The following is a 22,228-nucleotide window of genomic DNA, read 5'->3' on the forward strand; positions in this document are numbered from 1 at the left end:
TTGGGTAATTTGGTTTTCGTTTTGTCCACTCCACCAAATATCAAAGGCTTGTTTGTTATATTTAGGTAAATAATTTATTGATTTCATTTGTTTTTTTTTCGATTTTTATTTAATAATAATTAATAATTATGTTTTGTCACAATTAATTGGTGTATTGACAATGTTAAACTTTAGTTTTTTGTTTATAATTAAATTTTATGTGGAAAATTTTTCCCTTTTCATTTTCTTTAATTGCTATGAACTTGATTTCTTTATTGTTTGTCGTATCTATAAATATATGTTTTTGTTTCTATTTTATTTCATTGAGAGTATCTTTGCGAATGCTCTTGGCTTTAGAAAAAATGTGATTTTTTGTAAGAATTTTATCTTAAGATTGTAGTTTTCCGAAAAATATATAAACTTAGTTATAATGAAAAGAGAAAAATAATGCCGAAAACGTAATATCCTTCCTCCTATCCTTTAAGAAGTAAATATTTGTTTTAAGTTTAACTATTATTAAATTAAAAATAACAAACAGCTTTAAAGCTTTGAAAGTAATGAACCAAGTTAGGAATTGCTTTTTATGTTTTTGTTTTGTTCTTTGTCTAATATAAACCCTTTTGTATCTAATATTAGAAAAAAGGATTTAACCACCACCTAAACTTAACGCCTGAACTATACGTGGATCAGCTTTACTACCCTCACGAAATTCTTCCAGTGTTAATTTTCCATCATGATTTTTATCCATTTGATCAAATATTTTATCTACCCGTTTTTGTGGTGTATTCTCATCCTCCGCTTGCGGTTGTTGTCCCTTTTTTTGGTTGCGTAATGGGGGAAAAAATAAACAATGAAATATTGTAGACATTTAATAATTAATTAATGAATAACTATAAATAATTCAATAATTATGTACACTCAGAGAAATATAATAGTTTGTATATGGTTTTCCAATAAGAGTTGGTATTTTATTTGGAAGCTGCAACATTATCTGACATTTGACAAGTAAAACCTGCTCAACAAGGTTTTAAATCCTCACAAAACCAAAACATTTTGGATCGTCGGACATCAATACCGAAATTGGGGGCAATAATTGTTTCACCGATTTCTGTACAGAAAAAATCCCCTACGCCTTGTTCAACTGAGAATAGATCTGCTGCAGTCCAACCGTTAGGAGTATGTCTCTACATATCTCTTGACCCATTCATGATTTTATTCAACTGTCCAACAAGATTTAGGGGGTGGAAAAGTCCCTTTACGATTGGAAGCCCTTGGTGTGTATATTAAAAACCCAAATGGCAAAAATTGGCAGTAGTTAAAGTTTTTGAGCTATGGCGTGATAGTTTTTTTATTTCTAGTCCTAGTAAATATTATACTCAATTTATATAGGGAATTTGTTGAATTTCTTGAAGAGTAAAAAGTATTTTTTTCCTTTCAGATATGATGCTCAAAAACAAGAACAGGTTATTTATATGTTTTCCTCGTCCTTTTCTACTTTCAGTCGATAAATGTTGAGAATTCACTTTGTCACACAGCGTATTTTATTCTTTGTAATTCTCCAGCATGATGTACCCTTTTTAAACCAATTTCCAAAGCACTTTCGTCACTCTAATTTCTCTCAAACACTCCAAGATCTGCCTCATCTGCTTGCGAAAGTACCCATGTTTCAGATCCATATAACAGCATGGGTAGTATCAGCGTCTTGTCTATTTAGTTTATTTAGTTTTATTTATGGAGGTTCTAAGCTATATACAATTTTTAACTACCTCGAAACTGAAGTTCTCAAGTTGCACAGTTGGTCCGAGTCTACTGGATATCTTGCGTGTAGATACCATCAGCTTGGTCTTCTCGCCATTTACTGCCAGACCCACATTGGCAGACTCCTTCTCAATTTGTTGAGAGGTGGGTATTGCCGCTCGCAATGTTCGACCCAATAACCCATGTGTTGTTTTGTGCACAGAGTACCATTTCTGTTCACGTTTGCGTCTTGTATGACTTTTTCCAGTAGGATGTTAAAAAGGTCACACTACAAACTATCGACTTGTTTGTATCCTCATTCGTTATTAAAAGACGCCGATAGGTCATTTCCGACTTTAACTGCTGACCTTGTGCCAGTTAAAGTTAGTCTGCATAGCCGTGTAAATTTAGCAGGAATACCGAACGCAGACATGGCTTTAAACATGTCTGAATGGACAGGGCGGCGGCTTTTTAGTCGACAAATAGGTGGAATGTGTCGATGTGTTTTTCGTGGGTCTTTTCTAGAGAAAATGTGGTCAATGGTGGATTTGCCAGGTCTGAAGCTGCATATAATAATGTCATTGACAATTGCCTTCAGTCGTTCACAGAGCACTTTATATGCGATGAGAAGGAGACTAATTCCTCTATAGTTGGCACATATCGTCTAGTCTCTTTTTTTGTGTACGGGACACAGGAGGCTGAGGTTCCAATCATTGGGCAAGCATTCCTCTAGCCAAATTGCACTAATAAGTTGAATCATGCTCTTCAGCCGATTGATTTCTATTTTGATTTCATCTTGGTATACTCGATATTTTGATAATATCGCTGTCTATATCTGCCACCAGGTTTCCTTCTTCATCTCTACAGGAGGATGTGCCTGCACCGAAACCTTCGGTTTGGTGCTTTACTCGTTGGTACAATTTCCGCACTTCATTCTCACACCTTTATATCTCGATTAGCTCACGCTCACGTTTTTCTTTGTTCTTTCTTCTTTTTTCTTAAAACGCGTTTCTCCTATCTCCTTTCCTCCCGATAATTCTCCATCATATTACGTGTTGCTACTGTCTGCAGGGTTGCCCTATACGCTGCGTTTTTCATATCAATAGCATTACTACACTCCTGATCGTTCCATGGGTTTCTTGGTGGTGGTTTTTGCAGTTTGAAGGAAGTGGGCAATTCTTTGCCATTGTGCTTCTATATTATTATCGGGACAAGGAGTGCTTTCGTCAACCAAGTGGGTAAGTTGAGCAAAGTAGGCCTCGGCTATCTGTTGTGTTTGCAGCTTTTCGATGTCGAGTTTCAGTGTTGTGTTAGATCGCACTTTGCTGCAAACTTAAGACGAGTGTGAACATTGGCTTCTAGAAGGTAGTGGTCCGAATCGATATTCGCTCCTCAGATCGATCGAACGTCTAATACACTGGATGAATACGGAAGGCACATCACAACATGATCAATTTGATTTCTCGTTGCTGGATCAGGAGAAATCCAGGTGGCCTTGTGTATATCGAGATGCTTGAATCTTGTGCTGCTAACTAACATGTTTTTTGCTGCCGCGAAGTCATCAACCTCATGCCGTTGTCGGAGGTTTCTTCATGAAGGCTGCAATTTAGGACGATGGGGCCAAAGATATTTTCCCTTCCGATTTTTGCATTAAAATCTCTTAGCAGAATTTTAATGTCATGGCCAGGGCAGCGGTCATATGCTGTTTCAAGGCGCTAGTAAAATATGTCTTTGGTCTGCTCATCTTTGTCTTCTGTCGGAGCATCTGGAGACAATCAGAGCCGTTGCTTGGTATCAATCATCCCTTACGCCACTCTACATACGATTATTTAACTAAACAACATATTTTTGAATAACACCTCTTATTGGAAAATCATATCGTGTTATTGATTTTATAATTTAATTTAATTCTATAATTCAATTTATATCAAAATCAGGATAAATTGTAATATAATTTAACTTGGGCGCAAATTCACGTTTATCACGAAGTTGATTAAAATTTAATTTTTCACCCAAGATACCATTTCTTTTGGTTTTTATTTTTCTTTGTGTACAAAAATTCAATTCATTTAATATTCTAAACACATTTATCTTCGTATTTATTTAACACTTGACATTTATTTTTTGAAAATTTCACACAAACTACAATATAAATGACATGAATTGTTTCTAGAGTCACTCAAGTGGCCAAGCGGATTTGTTTTGTTTGCGTTCTGTTTTTGTTTTCTTTTTCATTTTTTTTTCTGTGTCTAACCATTAAAACAATTTTTTATTAAGGTTATATTGCACTTGGTTTTCATTTCAGCATCAAAGTAAAACAAAGTAGATGAGAGAGTGAGGAAAAAACACATGAACTAAAAACAACTTTACATACCACCATTTGATAAATCGCATCCACAATGTTGTACATTTCCTCTCGCGTTATATAGCCATCATTGTCCACATCGTATAAGCGGAATGCCCCTATTGGAGGGAGAAAAAACGAAAAACAATATAGTGAAGTGTAAAAAAAACCCCAAACATATACACATATTGTTGTCGTGTAGAAGAGGCCGGTGGAAAACGGAACAAAAATATTTGAAGAAATTGAAAAAAAAATACGCGGTATATAAAAGGAACTTAAACACACACACATATATAGAAGTGAACCAAAAAAATATATAACTCAAAAAACCACAGCACCAACACTTGATACAGAAAACAAAACCAAGAAATGAACGAACAGTAAAAAACACAAATACCAGAAACATTGTATTTGATTTGAAAACGTAATAGTCGTCGTAGTCATTGTCGTTGTTACTGTTGTTGTCGAGGATAAAACATTTACATACTCATGTATATGTCTGTGTGGCTTAACTTTTATGTTAGTGTAACAACGACATGAGTAAATCTTGTTTCCTCTTTTCAAGAGCATATAAAATCTGCACCATATAACACACGCACACATATGTACATCTCGAGTACATTTGTAAATATACATTAAAAGAGTGAAATTGTTGCAAATGACATTACTGAAATCGTATTTTAATGTTAGACAAGAGAACGTGGAAATAATGATCGTCGATGTAAACATCAACAAATAAAGATGGGAATTTTGTATGCACCATTAGCCGACATGGGACTACAAACAGCAGGACAGGGCGTATTTAAATAAAGAGTTGTTTTAATTTTTATGCGGCTTGTGTATAGACATGTTTACGACTATAATTCTACGCACGAAAATTAAATTCTGGGGACTGAAAAATTCCAATTTAGCCCATATGGTTAGTACCTTTTATACCTTCCACCATATTATGGAGGGGATATTAATTTTGTCATTCCGTTTGTAACACATCGAAATGTCCATTTCCAATCCTATAAAGTATATATATTCTTGATCAGGGTAAAATTCTAAGACGATCTAGCCATGTCCGCCCGTCCGTCTGTTGTAATCACGTGCTGAGATTTTACATAGGATTGTATTTTGTTTGCAGACAGGTGAAGCTCGAAGACGGGATATATAGGTCTATGTTTAGGCATAGCTCCCATAGAAGAGTTCCCCCCAATTTTCGGTATTTTCGGGTTCTTGAGCGCATTTTTAAACCGATTTCGCTGAAATTTGGTATTCTTATTGGGTACTAAATGTCTCCACAAAAAATTATAAATATAGGTCCACTTTTTCTGGTACCCCCCATATAAAGGTTCCCCCTAATTTTCGGTATTTTAGGGGTTTTTATCGTATATTTCAACCGAAATGGCAGTAATTTAGTACTTTGATTTCTTAATAGGTACCAAATCTCTCCACAAAAAATTATGAATATGTAATCCCAATAATTACCCAAAATTTTCGGCATTTTGGGGTTCTTGAGCGCGTTTTTTACACAATTTGCTGCAATTTGGTATTTTGTAGTCCTATATGATAACAAATATCCCTACTAAAATTATATTCGCCCTTTTTTTTGGGTAATCCCCATATAACCCCCTTTTTTATTTATTATACCCTTCACCACACTGTGGTACAGGGTAGTATGTCTTTGTGCATATGTTTGTAACAGGCAAAAGGAAACGAGATAGACCAGTAGTTCCTTTTGAGAATATGCATAGAATCACTTTCTGAGTCGATATATGCATGTCCGTCCGTCCGTCTGTGGGTGTTAAGTTGTAAACAAAATACAGGTCGCATTTATAATCCGATTTGTATGAAATTTGGCACAGCGCACTTGTTTGACCCAGGGACAAACCCTATTGAAATTGGGAAAAATTGGTTCAGATTTAGATATAGCTCCCATATATATTTTCGTCCAATTTAAGGTAAATGGTCCACCAAAGACCGTATATATCTGTCGATTTGCACGAAATTTAGTATAACGTACCGAATTGAGCCTAGAATGATGTCTGCCAAGTTTCGTGAAAATCTGTTTAGATTTAGATATAGCTCCCATATCAGATTTCATGTAAATGGTGCACCAAAGTCCCTATATGTCTTTCGATTTGCACCAAATTTGGCATAACTTACTAAAATAAGCCTAGAGTTATGTCTACCAAGTTTCGAGAAAATTGGCACAGAAATTTATATATCTTTCGATTTGCACGAAATTTGGCACAGCGTAATTAATTAGGTCTAGAATGATGTGTGTTAAGTTTCCTGAATATCGGTTCAGACTTAGATATAGCTCCCATATATATTTTCGTCCGATTTAATGTAAATGGTCCACCAAAGTCCCATTATATATTTCGATTTGCACAAAATTTGACACAGCGTAATGAATTAGGTCTAGAATGATGTGTGTTAAGTTTCCTGAATATCGGTTCAGATTTAGATCTAGCTCCCATATATATTTTCGTCTGATTTAGCGTAAATGGTACACCAAAGTCCCTATATATACCTTCCTATTTGCACGAAATTTGGCACAAGGTAAAAAATTAGGTCTAAAATGATGTGTGTTAAGTTTCCCGAAAATCAGATTTAGATATAGCTCCCATATATATTTTCGTCCGATTTAATGTAAATGGTCCACCAAAGTCTCATTATATACCTTTCGATTTGCACGAAATTTGGCACAGCGTAATAAATTAGGTCTAGAATGATGTGTGTTAAGTTTCCCGAAAATCGGTCAGATTTAGATATAGCTCCTATATATATATTTTCGTCCGATTTAAGGTAAATGGTGTACCAGGCCCTAAATATCCTTCGGTTTGAACGAAATTTGGCAAAGCGTAATGATTCAGGTATAGAATGATGTGTGTTAAGTTTCCTGAAATCGGTTTAGATTTAGATATAGCTTCTCTATCTGACCAAATGAAAAATTTAGTATCGGTTGCAGAATGACTTTTTTTGGATCCAAATTAATTATACTGGTCCTTTAAAAATGCGACGTCTGTTAGAATTCATCTGTTGAATATACCCAAAGTGGTAAAGGGTATCATATAGTTGGCCCCGTCCGAACTTACTACTTTCCTTACTGCTATTAAAATATTTATTTGATATGTTCCGCGTTTTGGGTTTGGTTCTAAGATTCTGTTGTAATCATTTCATATCGAGATAAATAACTATAACGTGAGGTTCGATAATTAACTATATATGAACTATAGCCCGAATTTAGGCCAAGCCCTTGTGTGGGAGGTTGCAGAAGGAGTGGATAGTTATTCCCCATCTTCGAAAAATTTCTGAAATAATCTAAAATTTCGTATTTAAAACACATACGTATGTTTTTTTTCCAGAAAAAACGAGTTCCAGAACTTAGTGCCAAGTAGTGCCAGAGGGTATTTTAATGATTATAGCACCAATCGACACACTGATATGTTCCCTGTCTAAAATTTTACTACCGTCTGCGACCCTTAATAAACATAAGAGTTATTGCCGATAACATGAAAAAAAGGAAAGAAATGTCAAAGGGCATGACATTTTAATAAAAAAAAAATAAAATTGACTTTTGGTTACATAGCATGCTGGTGATAAAATTGAAAGATATTAGCCTACCTTTAAACCAAATTCACTGTACTTTGATATTTTGGGTTATTATTGGGTAAATCTTCCTACAAAAATTATCAATTTTATTCCACTATTAAAGGTAGCCCCTATATTACAGTACTCCCTATATCTATATTTCAAATTTAATTAAAGTATGTCATCGTTTTATACCCATAATACATAAACCAACGATTTCATGCTATTTGGATATTAAAACTGCTATGAAATAGTTAATTTGTTATTATGTTTGATCCGCTATTTTGGATTTATTTTATTTAATTCAAATTCATTTGAATTTTTAAGTTTTTTTTCATAAAAACACTGCTTAAGAAAACCACTGCTTCAATTATGGCAAAAAAAAAATTGAATCTCTAGATCATAGTGGTCCCTTATAATATTTTTGTAATGAACCAAGTGATTCGTAGGGTTTATTTTATAGAACCTGAGCCACATTCATGTTACAATAACAAATGAAAAAAGTTATATTTCCCTTAACTAAAAAACTAAAGAATTGTGAATTCAGAAATGTGACGTAAAACTAATTAAGGAAAGAACCCCAACTTTATGTTGGAACTCATATTTTCCACCATCTATTTCTTATAAATAAAATGCGTAGATAAAACCAGTCACAGCAATTAATTACTTTTGGCACAAATTATTGGGTTTTTGTTTTTCTCCTCTTAAAACCTCCAGCCAACTTTTTACACTACGATTGATAATAACGTACCAAAGTCATAAATCTTTAACTATAACAACAATAACAACGACGGTAACGGCAACGAAATTCGAAAGAGTAGACCTAACCATTAGTCAATTGCACATTTGTTTGTTTGTTTGATTTCTCTAATTTCTCCGATTGTTCAGAAAAATAATAACGCCTTCAACATTGCCAAAAATCTACAAACACACACCCGTTTCCCGTTCCCATTGCCACTTGTCAAATTGCCATTGAAAGCTATTTACCAGAAATGGTAGGACATTAATCATTTAATAAATCATTTGACCTTTACGACTGCACCAAACCGAACCGAACCGAACCAAACCAAACATATTACAATACAATTACAATAAATCTAGAATAAATAGAGGCATAACCATAACAAAAACACCTAATTGTGGTAGGGGAATGAGATCGAGAAGGGAAACCAAGAAAAAGTAAACTTTGTAATCGAAAGTTCGATACACAATTTGGGGGAAGGTTGGAAGAAGTAGGGAAAAGTTGCCAAAAACAAAACACAAATGTGTTAGTTTAACTAAACCCCAGATTGGTTTGATATGTACAGTGTTAAAAGTAATTTTAAGGAAATTGGTAGGAAATTTATTATAATTAGGAAACTACATATTTCTAAATATGTAGGTGGAGATTGATATTAGAAAATTGGCTAAGAATTGTTGAGAGGACTGGAGAATACGCTGGTATAATTGAATTATATCTGAGGTGGAGAGCTGCAGCAACATTTTTATACCTCCCTCAGTGTGGTACAGGGTATTATGTCTTTGTGCATATGTTTGTACTAGACAAAATGAAACGAGACAGCAAACTTTCTGAGTCGACTTATGGATTTCTGTCCGTCTGTTCATATTAAATTGTAAACAAAGTAAACAAGTCGCATTTATGATACGAATTGGATGAAATTTGACATAGCTCATTTATTTGGCCTAGGACGAACCCTATTGAAGTTGGTAAAAATTGGTTGAGATTTACATATATCTTCCATAGTTTCGTCTGATTTTAAGCAAATGGTGCCCCAAATAACCAAAGTTAAGACAATTGACACACAATTTTGCACAACCTATTGAGATTACCATAACATAACGTGCGTCAAAATTTATTGCAATTAATTCAGGTTTACATATAGCTACCTTATACACTGCGTATCATAACTATAGACGCACCCTTAATTCAATTGGTATGTTAGTTGACAAGTAAAATTGACCCATTAAGTTATTGTCCACAATAAAACGATCAAAAACACATATTATTCAACAAAAATAATTAATTTATTCTTTATGGTTTCGCCGAATTCTGCACTTTCAAAATTGCTGGTGTTGCATAACTATAGACCCACCTTTACAAAATTAGAAAAATTAATTTTTTAAAAGGGTGCGTCTATAGTTATGATACGCAGTGTATAGTTTCGTCCGATTTTAAGTAAATGGTGCACCAAAGGCACAACGTTAGGCCGATTGTCGCAAAATTTTACACAGCGTAATGAAGTTAGTATAACCTAAAATGTGGAAAGTTTTCTTGAAATCGGTTCAGATTTAGAAATAGCTATACTTTCGTGCAAATTTCTGTACATATTGTACCAAAGACCCAAAGTTAGACCGATTAACACACAATTTTCCACAAAGTACTGAATCTAGAGTAGTGTAACATGTGTAACGTTTTAATGAAATCGGTTCAGATTTGAATATAGCTCCGATATATAATCTCGTCCGATTAAAAAAAAAATGAGTAAGTAAATGGAGCAAAGATCCATAATATAACATAACCTGTGGACAGTTCCGTTGAAATCGGTTCAGATTTCGATATAGCTTCCCTATATATTCGGCCTATTTACCAACGAAATGCTGTGTTTATATACTTATTACTTCCGCTTTGAATTATTCCCAGAATGTCCGTAAGGTCCGATATATGTTGGTTTATAGAGGATTTATAGTAGATTTCGGGTTTCAGCATATCCACTGACTGTAATTTGGTATTTGGTTTATCATTGGATATAAAATTTTCTTACTAAAATTTATCAATACTGATCCATTTTTTGACGTAGCCCTATATAGTCACCTCTAAAATATCGGCATCTTTAGGACTTAGGGCATGGGCATATTTTTCAACCGTATTGACGGAATTTTAGTTCTCCTTGGGTGGAAAATCTGTATATCGCCTAGTAAAAAAGTGTCAGTCGGTGTTGCCAACAGATATATACACCAAGTCTATGGTTTGCGGCGGACTTTGGAATTACACACAGGTTAAATTATTCGCTTTATATAAGGTATATGTGTATCAAAGAGATTTGGGATTTAATATTGCTTAAATCGGTTATTTAATTCGCTTCAAATTATGGTCCCCATCTTCGGACCTAATCTAGGCTTGGTAAATATAATAGGTTGTGCAAACTTTGTTTCAAAAGAGATAGTCCGTTCGCATTATATTATAAAATTCATGAACATTTTGAGCATTTTGTGGGGGAGGTACCAGAAGGAGTGAACCAATGGATCCAATTTTCTGACTTTATCGCATTATATTATAAAAAAATTGTTTGCTCAATTTAGACAACTTTTTGATGGAGTTACCAGAAGGAGTGGACCGATATTCCTCATTTTCGAACTTGCCAGAAGGAGTGGACCGAAGAAGAAATCTTAAGATGTGGAAAGATTGCATGGAATTGGTTACTTCCTTCGAGAGTTATCGTGCGAACCAGCCGGCCAGACAGACCGATGGACATTTGTAAATCGACTCCAAATTGTCTGAAACAGATTTTGGTCCAAAGAATTATGAGATCTAAGATCACGATGAGGCCAATTTTTACAGTATCAAATTACAGTATGGCTTAGCGTATCGGTCGAATTTGGGTATAAAACCAATAAAAATCCAATCTCTTTGTCATAATTTTAATGGACCTAGGCGAAGTTTTCAAACGATGTTACCATATTTTAGCTTAACGAAGTGTTTACTATATTTTAGCATAACGAAGTGAGTATTCACATCTGTATCTGTTCATATTGAAAGATCTTAGAGTGGTGTCCTTATATTGGAAACTTCGGATGGGGCTTTCAAAATATATATACGTGGGTGGTAAATGTATATGAGAACTTTTTATAGATATTACAGAAAGTTAAAAATATTTTTTATTTTTTTTTAAGCTTTGTTAAAAAAAGTCAAATTCGACTAAGGTGCCCCTAGTCGGGGAAGCTTTGGCATTTGATGGGGCACGTTTGGCACCCATAGACATAAAAAACCCTAAATTTAAATAAGCTTATTAACTACCATTTCAATTTTTGCGGCAATTGCAGAAGCTGCCCCAATGCCGAAGCTGCCCCAGACCCATAAACTGCCTACCTAAACCCTTAGTGTAGTAGTTGTTTCTCAACATGGTTGGTTCTTGCCAAGAAGATGTTTTTGTCAAATGCTTGCCAAAAATAACGTAACTGGCATGTTGGCATGTTAAAGGAAACTATTGGATTTGCCTTCATATAAAGACTCTGACTAATCATGAAATTTAAAACTTGCAAATATGATCGTGCCTATGGTGACTAATTCCCAAATATTTTCATTAGTCTAACTATGTGTTGCAAAATTAATATAATTTCGAGCCAAATAAAGTCATAAAATAATATACTTGTATTTTTTCATTTCATGGTCTAGCGGTAGCATAGTACACAACAACAACAATATTACATTACACTTTTATAACGAAACGTTGCTTATTATAACGTGGTGTAATTTCAACAAAGAACCACAAAAATTAAGACAATTATCTTTTGTTCCGCCATGTAATTTTCATTAATGGAAAATTTCCACCCGAAAACAAAAATATTCATATCTCCTTGATCTTGATGTACATTTACACTATGTGCAAGTACTTATGTGTCGGTATATAATTTATATGCTACATTTACATTGTGAATTGCTTGTTTTTTTCTCTTCACAATGTTGCTGATATTATTGTATAAGTGGTGTTATTCTCATTTTCTTCTTCTTTTACACATTTTTCGCACACTTACATTGTAATTTTTCATCCAAATTGCCTTTCGATGTTACCGACAGGGCTCGTATAAATTCTTCAAATTCTATTGAACCATCCTGGTATAGGTTGAACAACCAAATAGCAGGAGCAACGCCAATGTAACACAGTTAACCACATCGATATCAGCAGGATACAGCAGATGAATAGAAGACGAACACACATATAGATACACGCAATCGGTGCAAGACAATGTGGCAACCAAACAGCAACACGGATGTTTTTGCAAAGCATGAAGAGGGGAAAAGAGCAAGTTGAGAAAGACGAAGTGAATAAATGGTATATTGGTAATTGATCCATAAACTAATAAATGATGTGAACAGAGTTACTGACAAACGTGCATTTATCAGATAACCAAGTTAATGCAATAAGAACAAAATACAAAAGCAACAACTATAACAAAGAAAAAAACAACGCAATTAAAAAAATAAATAAAAAACGGAGAAGATGGGAGACGAAACGAAAAATAACGAAGTATAGAAAATGAATATGAATTTTTAGCAGTAACTAATTTTTAAGCAGTACACTAAAGAGTGAAAAACTGCAAGAAAGAGGTTCTACAGTCAATTTCTAAGCGTAAGAAGCAAACATCTATTCGCGAATACCTCCAAGGAACTTAATAACAACCTTTAAAATGTTAATAGGTCTTGTAATAATTAGTTCAATATATCATTACCCTACAGTTATTAACTCTCTTCACCTCAACATCAGTCCTTGAAGGAAACAGCACTGGTACTTACAATGCTGTTTCTCGCAAAATATAGTTTTCGATCCTCTTCTTTATTAAAAATTTAAATATTTAGTTTTGAACATTTTATTTTCTTTCTCTAATAAGCCAATACTATATCAGTTCCCTAATACAAAACTACTACATCAGCTCCCTATGATGACGACTAAAACCCACTCATTTTTTCCCCATATTCAATATCTATATTTTTTATTGTATTTTATTTATAGTTTTCCCTCTTTATGAAATATTTTCTTTTTCTATTCTTTTTATACTCTTCCCTAATGTAAACTTGCTAAAAAAACTGCAATTCATTACACTTTCCCCTCCATTTCCACTACTGCTGTCTACATACATATATAATTGCTCGCCAGGCAACAAAGCTAAAACAGTGTAATTAGTTGGTGAATTGCAAGTGAAATTAAATCATAAATCAAGGAAGCGCCACAGGGAAAACTAAATAACAGGAAACAAACCTCCCGAAAAAACAAACCTAGGAAAATATATTACACAGATTACGGTAGAAAGCAGAAGGCAAAAAGGAAAATATAACCTTAGGCGAAATAAACTTCCTTAAAAATTTTCTTGTTCAATGAATCAAAATAGAATCAAAGTTTTGCAAATTTAATTCAACGATAAAATTAAAACCAGTGAGCGGAGCAGTATAGTCGGATGGGGCCGACCATATGATACCCTACACAACTTCCATGAAAATATAACTCTTTGTGGCTCTAAATTCTGAGCTTGGGCAATATTTCGCTCTAATTACTTGTCCAAATTTCAAAGCGATGAGCGCTATATTTTCGCCCTCTAGTGTGGTAATGTGTCACTAAACAATATATGAATACGTAATCACCTGTAAATATTTGAGTGTAACTCCCATATCCGAGTACAAAATCCTTCTATATCCTTCAGAAGTAAATCTATACGCTTAGAATACTTTTTTTTAATTTTCACACAAAGTCAGGATCCATTTGACCCCCTAAATATTGACCGATCTTTATCAAAACAGGCATGCTTATGCTTTGGCCCGACTCCCTTCTCCATGTAAACATTCGATGTTTCGGTCATAACTGCGGCCACTGGAGCGATCAGAAAATCAGATAAAAATAAAGTTTTTGCCCCTTTCATTACCGAAATCGTAACCGATCTTTACAATAGGGGTCTTCATTGGCACGAACCCATCCTACATGCAAAATTTTGAGAAGATTGGTCCATAACTGTGGCATGTATCGTGTTTACAAATTATATTGGACAGACGGACGGACAGACACACATGTCTAGATCGACTCAGCTAGTCGAGGTATGACGATCGGTATACTTAAAAAAGGGTCTAGGACCCACAAACTCTTGGGGCTGCACAAAACTATAATACCGTGACAACATAGTTGTGTAAGGTATAAAAATCGATCCCTAAGTCTCTATTTTTTCTCTTAATTATTCCAAAAAATCATTTTTATACAAGTAAACAAGTGTGAGAAGGCATGTAGATATATACCATCATATTAACTTCCTAAACATATTACGATATATATATATATATATATATATAATGTTCACAATTTGTTGGGGGGTGTCAGGATGTGAGGAAAGATGTTTCTCACCTTCGGGTGTGATCTAGGTGGTGAAAATTTTACGATGTGCTAAGTTTGGATCAAATTAGGGCTTTCGCTTTACACCTTCTAATACATAGCCCTCATTTTTAGGCATGATTAAGATTTGGCATACACATATTTGGTTCCGAAACCATTGGTTCAAGTAGAATACTTCTTTCGAAAGGTATTGTAAATTCATTTCTTGGATTTAAATCACTCTGTTAGGGAGATACCAAAAGAGGTGGATCGATGTTCCTGATCTTTTCTCATGATTTAAGTTTTTAAGAAATATTACGAAGTTTAGATGGGTCATTCCCTTCGAGAGTTAAAGTGCACGCTACATAGACAGACAGGCGAACGGACATACTTAACTATACTTCTCATAGTCAGAAATTAATTCGGTATAAAATCGATAAACTTGTCATCGTATCAAATCGTATATAACCCCATTAGAAATAAAGCTGATGGTAGGAAAATGCATGTCTAATACTCTAATAGTCCTGCAAAAAATAAGAATTATGCTTATCCGTTAAACATAATCGTAATCTGTTAATATATCAGAACAAAATTACATTTTTTCTAAAACCATTACCAAAAATATTATAGCTTGGATGTTCCACGCGTGTCCTCTAAGCTAGTCCTTAATCAAATCTTCTTAAAAAATCACAGAATTATATATTCAACATTTCACGATTGTCTTCTATTAAGAACTCTAACTTCAAAAATAGTCCAATCTTCTTAAAAATCAGGCTTAAAACTCAAAAATATTTCAATCTAATATTTAAACAAATAACTTCGTAAAAGCCTACGCTCATAATTTAAAAAATCCATTAAACTTGTTCTAGAAAAATCCTCGCTTATGACTTAAAAAAATAACTTACAAAAACTTACTACATATTCCATGGAAAATCCTTAAGCTAAGGTTATTTAATAACCATGCCCATAACTCCAATAGTAATAAAGTATACTTTACAAATTCCTAAACCTTGACTAAAGCATTGATATTCCTTGAAAAATCATCTTTTAAAGTCAACGCCTAAAACCTTGATAGTCCTTGAAAAATTTCTCTTTTAAAGTCAACGCCTGAAACATTGATAGTCCTTGACAAAAAAATCTTTTTTTTTTTTTAAATCAACGCCTAAAACCTGGATAGTCCTTGGAAAAATCATCTTTTAAAGCCTAAGCCTAAAACCTGGATAGTCCTTGAAAAAAAATTATTTTAAAATTCACGCCTAAATACTTGATAGTTCTTGAAAAAAATGCTATATTTAAAATCAACGCCTGCAACATTGATAGTCCTTGAAAAAATCTTCTTTTAAAATCAACGCCTAAAACCTGGATAGTCCTTGGAAAAATCTTCTTTTAAAATCTAAGCCTAAAACATGGATAGTCCTTGAAAAAAAATTATTTTAAAATTCACGCCTAAAACCTGGATAGTCCTTGAAAAAAAAATTATTTTAAAATTCACGCCTAAAACCTGGACAGTTCTTGGAAAAATCTTCTATTAAAATCCACACCTAAAACCTGGATAGTTCTTGGAAAAATCTTCTTTTAAAATCCACGCCTTGGTTGGCTATAGAAAAAAATCCTCTTTAAAAATTTAGGCCTTGGTTGGCTATAAGAAAAATCTTCTTTTAAAATCCACGCCTAAAAACTGGATAGTCCTAAAAAATCTTCTTTTAAAATCCACGCCTAAAACTTGGATAGTCCTTGGAAAAATCGTCTTTTAAAATCGAAGTCTAAAACCTTGATAGTCTTTGAAAAATTTTTATTTTAAAATTCACGCCTAAAACCTGGATAGACCTTGGAAAGTTTTTCTTTTATAATCCACGCCTAAAACCTGGATAGTCCTTAAAAAACATCTTTTAAAATTCACGCCTAAAACCTGGATAGTCCTTTAAAAATCATCTTTTAAAATCCACGCCTGAATCCTTGATAGTCCTTGAAAAAATCTTCTTTTAAAATCAACGCCTAAAACCTTGATAGTCCTTGAAAAAGTCTTCTTTTAAAATCCACGCCTAAAACCTTGTTAGGCCTTCCAAAAATCTTCTTTACAAATCCAAGCCTATATAACACTGATTGTCCTTGAAAAATTTTATTACACTGATAAACTGATATTCCTTGAAAAAGTCTTCTTTTAAAATCCACGCCTAAAACCTTGATAGGCCTTGCAAAAATCTTCTTTAAAAATCCAAGACTATATAACACTGATAGTCCTTGAAAAATTTTATTACACTGATACATTGATATTCCTTGAAAACATCTGCATTATAAACCCACGCCTGTATACCTCTGATAGTTCTTGAAAAAAAAAATATTTTTAAAAATCTACGCCTATAGCTCTGGCTGTAGGCGTATATTTTTTTTAAAAAATCCACGCATATAACATTGATAGTTGATGAAAAAATCTATTTTAAAAATCTACGCCTACAGATCCGACAGTTTTTAAAAAGTCTATTTTAAAAATCTACGTCTATTACTTTGATTGTCCTTGAACGCATTGTCCCAAAAACCAAGATTATAGCACGACAGTCTTAAAAACTGTTTATATACGCCAGCCCATAAAAACATCAACTTATATAGTAGATTCTTCAAAAATTCCTTTTTAAATATACAAGCCTATAGACCCGTTGATCCTTTAAAAATCTTTTTATCCCACTTATAATCCTTTAAGTATATAAGCCATTAAAATCCATGAAAACATACAAACATAGTCCTGCAGAAAATAATGAAAAATTATAATTTGAACTCTGAAAGATTTTTTAAAAAATTTAAAAAATGGATGACAAAATTAATATAAATCGAAATTAAAAAGCATATATAAAAAATAAAAATCAAATTTATATTAAAGTAATTAATTTCAATACTTACATTATTTTCATCGAATACTCGAAACACTAGAGAGGCAAATTTACTGGGATCTCCTTGGGGGAAGAATTGTTTGTAGATTTTGATAAAACCCTTAAAGGCGTCAGCGATATAATGGGAAATTGTATGATTTATGGTAAAAAAACGTAAAGAGGGTAAAACAACAAAGAGCGAGGAAAACATTTCAAAACAGAATAAATGAACACACGCAAAATTTAAATCAAACAATAATCCAAACAAAAAGAAAGAAGGACAAACCAGTTTACACATTTGTTTGAATATATGTGTATGTGTGTTTGCGATAATGTATTATGTGTGTATGTGCAATATTATTAGAGTTGTTATTGTTGTTGTATGTTTTTTTCGGTTTAGTGTTAAATAACGCATAGCAAATACACGCATAGCATTTAGTGGCGCCCCAAAATGACAGGCAATGGCGTCATGAGTTACATTACGGAACGTTTCAAAACATCAGCAGTGCCAACCATAATCATCATCCGAGTGGCACCATCATCATCATCGTCGTCGTCAGGATAGAAGCAGCAGCGAATTGCCACAGAAATGAACAGCAACCGCAATGGCAGTTGAAGTAAACACATATGCCATTTACCACATACAAACAAGGCAAGCAGACGGACACATGTACGCACAAACACATTTATTTTTATAACCATAGCGAGTGGTAACATTTCATTTAATCAAACATGTCGCAAATATTGTTATTATTGTTGTTGTGTTGAAAAGTGTGTGTGTGAGAGAGTTTTTTTTTTTTTGATACAGGATTTTATTGTTATTGTGTTGAACATAATGTAAATAAACAAATCAACAAACACATACATATGTACATAAGTAATGGCAAACACACATTTATGAATATATCATGACAGGAAACGGAAACAGCAAAATATATATTTTTAAAAATTGAAGAAAAAAAGTTTTGTTTATATTTTTTGGACGCCAGCATTGCGTATATGAAGTTTCGTAATTATTATTATTGTAGTTGTTGATGTTAATTCCAGTGATCAGCAGTTGAGAATGGAATTTATATTCCACAACACAATACATTATGGAAATTTCGTTGTAAAAATTCATTTCATATTTAAATTTTATTTCAATATTATTTTGTAAGAAAGACACACAAAAAAAAGAAATAGAAGTAAAAGAAAAGTAAAATAGGAAGATAAGAAACGTTTTTGTTATTAATATTGTTTCATATAATAAAATAAGTTCATTGTTCAATTTAATGTTGATAGTTTTTAGGTAAAACTTATTTGCACAGCGTGATAGTTGAAAAGGAATATTTTTTTTTTATTTGAAAACTATTGAAACAGCTAATACGAAATAGTTTATTCCAATTTCCAATTTCTTTTGCCGAATAGATAATAAAATAAGTAAAAAACTTTGAGATATCTTATAATAAAAATTTTATAAATAACTGTTTGCATCTTTTTATAAAAATAAATATAATTTTTAAGGCATCTCATTTAAACTTAATTCCCTTTTAACACTTATAGTCCTCGAAAATACATTATTTAAAAATATCCCTGAATTATCTTGAAGAAGTTTTCATTAAAAATCGACGTCTATAACCCTGAAAATCCTAGAAAAATCTTCTTTAAAGACCACGTCTATAATCCTAGTAGTCAATGGCCCATGAACCTGAGTAGTACTTGAAAATTTATTTTTTTTTTTAAATCCAAACCTATAACATTGGTAGCTTTGATGATATATATATTTTCAAAATTTTAAAAATCTTTCCACGCATCTGTTTTGGGTTTTTCACGTCTCTATCATAACATGAGTTTTTTTCCTAAAAGCGCTCCCTAATGGTAAATTGTAAATGGTATAAACGATCGTTTTTACTTCATTTTTATACCCTTCACCACACTGTGGTACAGTGTATTATGCCTTAGTGCATATGTTAGTAACAGGCAAAGGGAATCGAGATAGACCGATGGTTCCTTTTAAGAATATGCATAGAATCACTTTCTGATTCGATTTATGCATGTTCGTCTGTCCGTCCGTCCGTCGATGTATTTTTGTGAACAAACAGGATATTCAGATATATGTACCTGCAATATATAGGTTCGTCCGATTTTATATAAATGGTGCACCAAACTCCCAATATTGGTCCAATTGGGACAAAAATTTGAACAGAGTACTAATTTAGGTCCAGATTGATGTATGCGAAGTTTTGTTGAAAACGAATCAGATTTAGATATAGTTCCCACATATAGTTTCGTCCGATTTTATGTAAATGGTGCACCAAACTCCCACTATTGGTCCGATTGAGACAAAATATTGCAAAAAGTTCTGAATTAGGCCTAGATTGATATTTTCTAAGTTTTGTTGAAATCGGTTCAGATTTAGATATAGCTCACATATATAGTTTCGTCCGATTTTATGTAAATGGAGAACCATACTGCCAATATTGTTTCGATTGAGACAACATTTTACACAGAATACTGAATTACGTCCAGATTGATGTATGCGAAGATTTGTTGGAATCGGTTCAGATTTAGATATAGCTCCCATGTATAGTTTCGTCCGTTTTGATGTAAATGGAGCACCAAAAAGTCAACTCTAGGCGTACTGAATTTGGTCCGAATTTATTTATACGAAGTTTTGTTGAAATCGGTTCAGATTTTTATATAGCTCTTTAATATATAGTTTCGTCCGATTTTATGTACATGGTGCACCAATTTTGGTCCGATGGTGCACCAATGTTGGTCCGATTGAGACAGAATTTTGCACAGCGAACTGAATTAGGCCCAGATTGATAAAAGCGAACTTTTTTTGAAATCGGTTCAGATTTAGTTATAGCTCCCATATATAGATTCGTCCGATTTTATGTAAATGGTGCACAATACCGTGAATGTTTGTCCGATTGAGACAACATTTTGCTCAGCGCCCTGAAATTACTGCAAGTTGACGTCCGCGAAATGTTGTGAAAGCGGTTCAGATTTAGATATGTTCCGATTTTATGTAAATGGCGCGCCGAGGAGTCTCTGTTTGTTCTATATTCACGAAATTTAGCTGCGGGTATGGAATTTAGTCTAGAATGATTTCTATTAATTTGGAAATCGGTTCAGATTTAAATATAGCTCACATATATACATTAGTCCCATTTGAGGTAAATGGTGCACCATAGAACCTGTTCCAGTTGCACAATATTTTGCTGTTAAAATCGGTTCAGATGTAGATATAGCTCCCTCATATATATCTTCGTCGGATTTTATGCAAATGGTGCAAATGGAGGAGCATATGTCTGTTCGCTTTACATGAAATATTGCATGGCGTATTGGATTGAAGACGGTTTAGATATAGCTTCTATATATATTTCCATCCGATTTCATCAAAATGATGTATCAAGTAACTAAAGTTTGTCTGCTTAGGACGAATTAGTGCACAACATACAAAAACGAACCTAGAACAACGGGTATTGGATTTTGTCTCGAGATAAGTTTTGGATAACGCACTGTGTTGCAGCATACCAAATGGTGGATGCCACGGTTACTCAAATACGTCCATTTATATATAGATCCTGCACATATTTTGTTCGGGGATTGGTATGTGTATGGGTTGTTTTAATTTAGCTCAAATATCTATGTACTCAGTTAATTTCGTCCGATTCCATTTCAATGGTCCTCCAAAGATGCTTTGTCTATTCTATTTAAAGGATATTGTACATACGAGCATCTTGTGTATGTACCCAAAGTGATAAATAGTATCATATAGTCGGCCGACTTTTGAACATTCCTTACTGGTTATTTTAATCGGTTCACATTTACATTCACATAATGGTCCTTTAAAAATGTGGCGTCTGTTAGGATGCATCTGTTTAATATGGCCATAATGGTGATTTGGTAATTAGTAAAAATTCTATATAATTTATACGACATTTCACCGTCTAAAAAACTGACGTATTCATTTTCAATTTCAGATTCCTTTAATTAACTGAAAATTTATTATTATATCACGCTGTGCTCTATGACATGATTTATACAAACTATTCACTTACTTGTTCTGTAAGTAAACCATTTGGACAGTCTTTCAGGAAGCCTTTATGCCTACATGGGAAAGTAATTTGTATTTAAATGTATTGAATAGGTAATAAAAATGTATTATATAGTTGCAAACTATCGATAATATTGATGTATTTCATTCACTTACCATTGTCTGATTTCTTTTTCTGTGACTGTAATGAAACAAAGAAGAAACTATGAAGTTAATAACAGTTCACATAAATTGAATAATTTATTTTATAACTGTCATAAATCAATCAATCAATTCTACACGGTATAAAATTGCATCTTTAACTTTGTATATAATACATTTTTTTCTATAACATTTTGTTGCATTTTCTTGTACCAATATCTATTGTTTATATTTTTATCTTCGTCTCCAGTTTTTGTAATTCTCCTTAAATTTGTTTATTTTGCAAACTTCGCAATAACCTCCATTTTAGATATGCAATAGAAAATAACACATTCAATGATTTATGGCAAAAATATAACCAGAAAAATTCAACAAAACCCCTGCAGATATGATTAATATTTTTTTTTTTTTTTTTTGGAATTGCCACATAAAAACCCATAACTCAAAAACAAGAAAAATAAATAAA

The 22,228-nt window shown here is 33.1% G+C and overlaps 1 protein-coding gene across 1 annotated transcript in view; it reads right to left on the reverse strand.

Annotated features, from left to right (window-relative positions):
* Positions 1–622: 622 nt before the first annotated feature.
* Positions 623–22,228, reverse strand: part of LOC133336583 (frequenin-1) — a 54,992-nt gene continuing 33,386 nt past the window's right edge. Inside the window, exons 2-7 of the mRNA XM_061544864.1 lie at positions 21,778–21,802; positions 21,626–21,674; positions 17,608–17,697; positions 12,395–12,473; positions 4,091–4,179; positions 623–793 (exon numbers count right to left, since the gene is read on the reverse strand). Coding sequence (XP_061400848.1) covers positions 626–793; positions 4,091–4,179; positions 12,395–12,473; positions 17,608–17,697; positions 21,626–21,674; positions 21,778–21,802 — 500 coding nt within the window. The 3' untranslated portion in view covers positions 623–625. The remainder of the gene's footprint in view (positions 794–4,090; positions 4,180–12,394; positions 12,474–17,607; positions 17,698–21,625; positions 21,675–21,777; positions 21,803–22,228) is intronic.

Source organism: Musca vetustissima, unplaced genomic scaffold, assembly GCF_032173495.1.
Source record: "Musca vetustissima isolate MV318-11 ecotype Yass unplaced genomic scaffold, APGP_CSIRO_Mvet_v1 utg66989, whole genome shotgun sequence".
Taxonomy (NCBI): Eukaryota; Metazoa; Arthropoda; class Insecta; order Diptera; family Muscidae; genus Musca; species Musca vetustissima.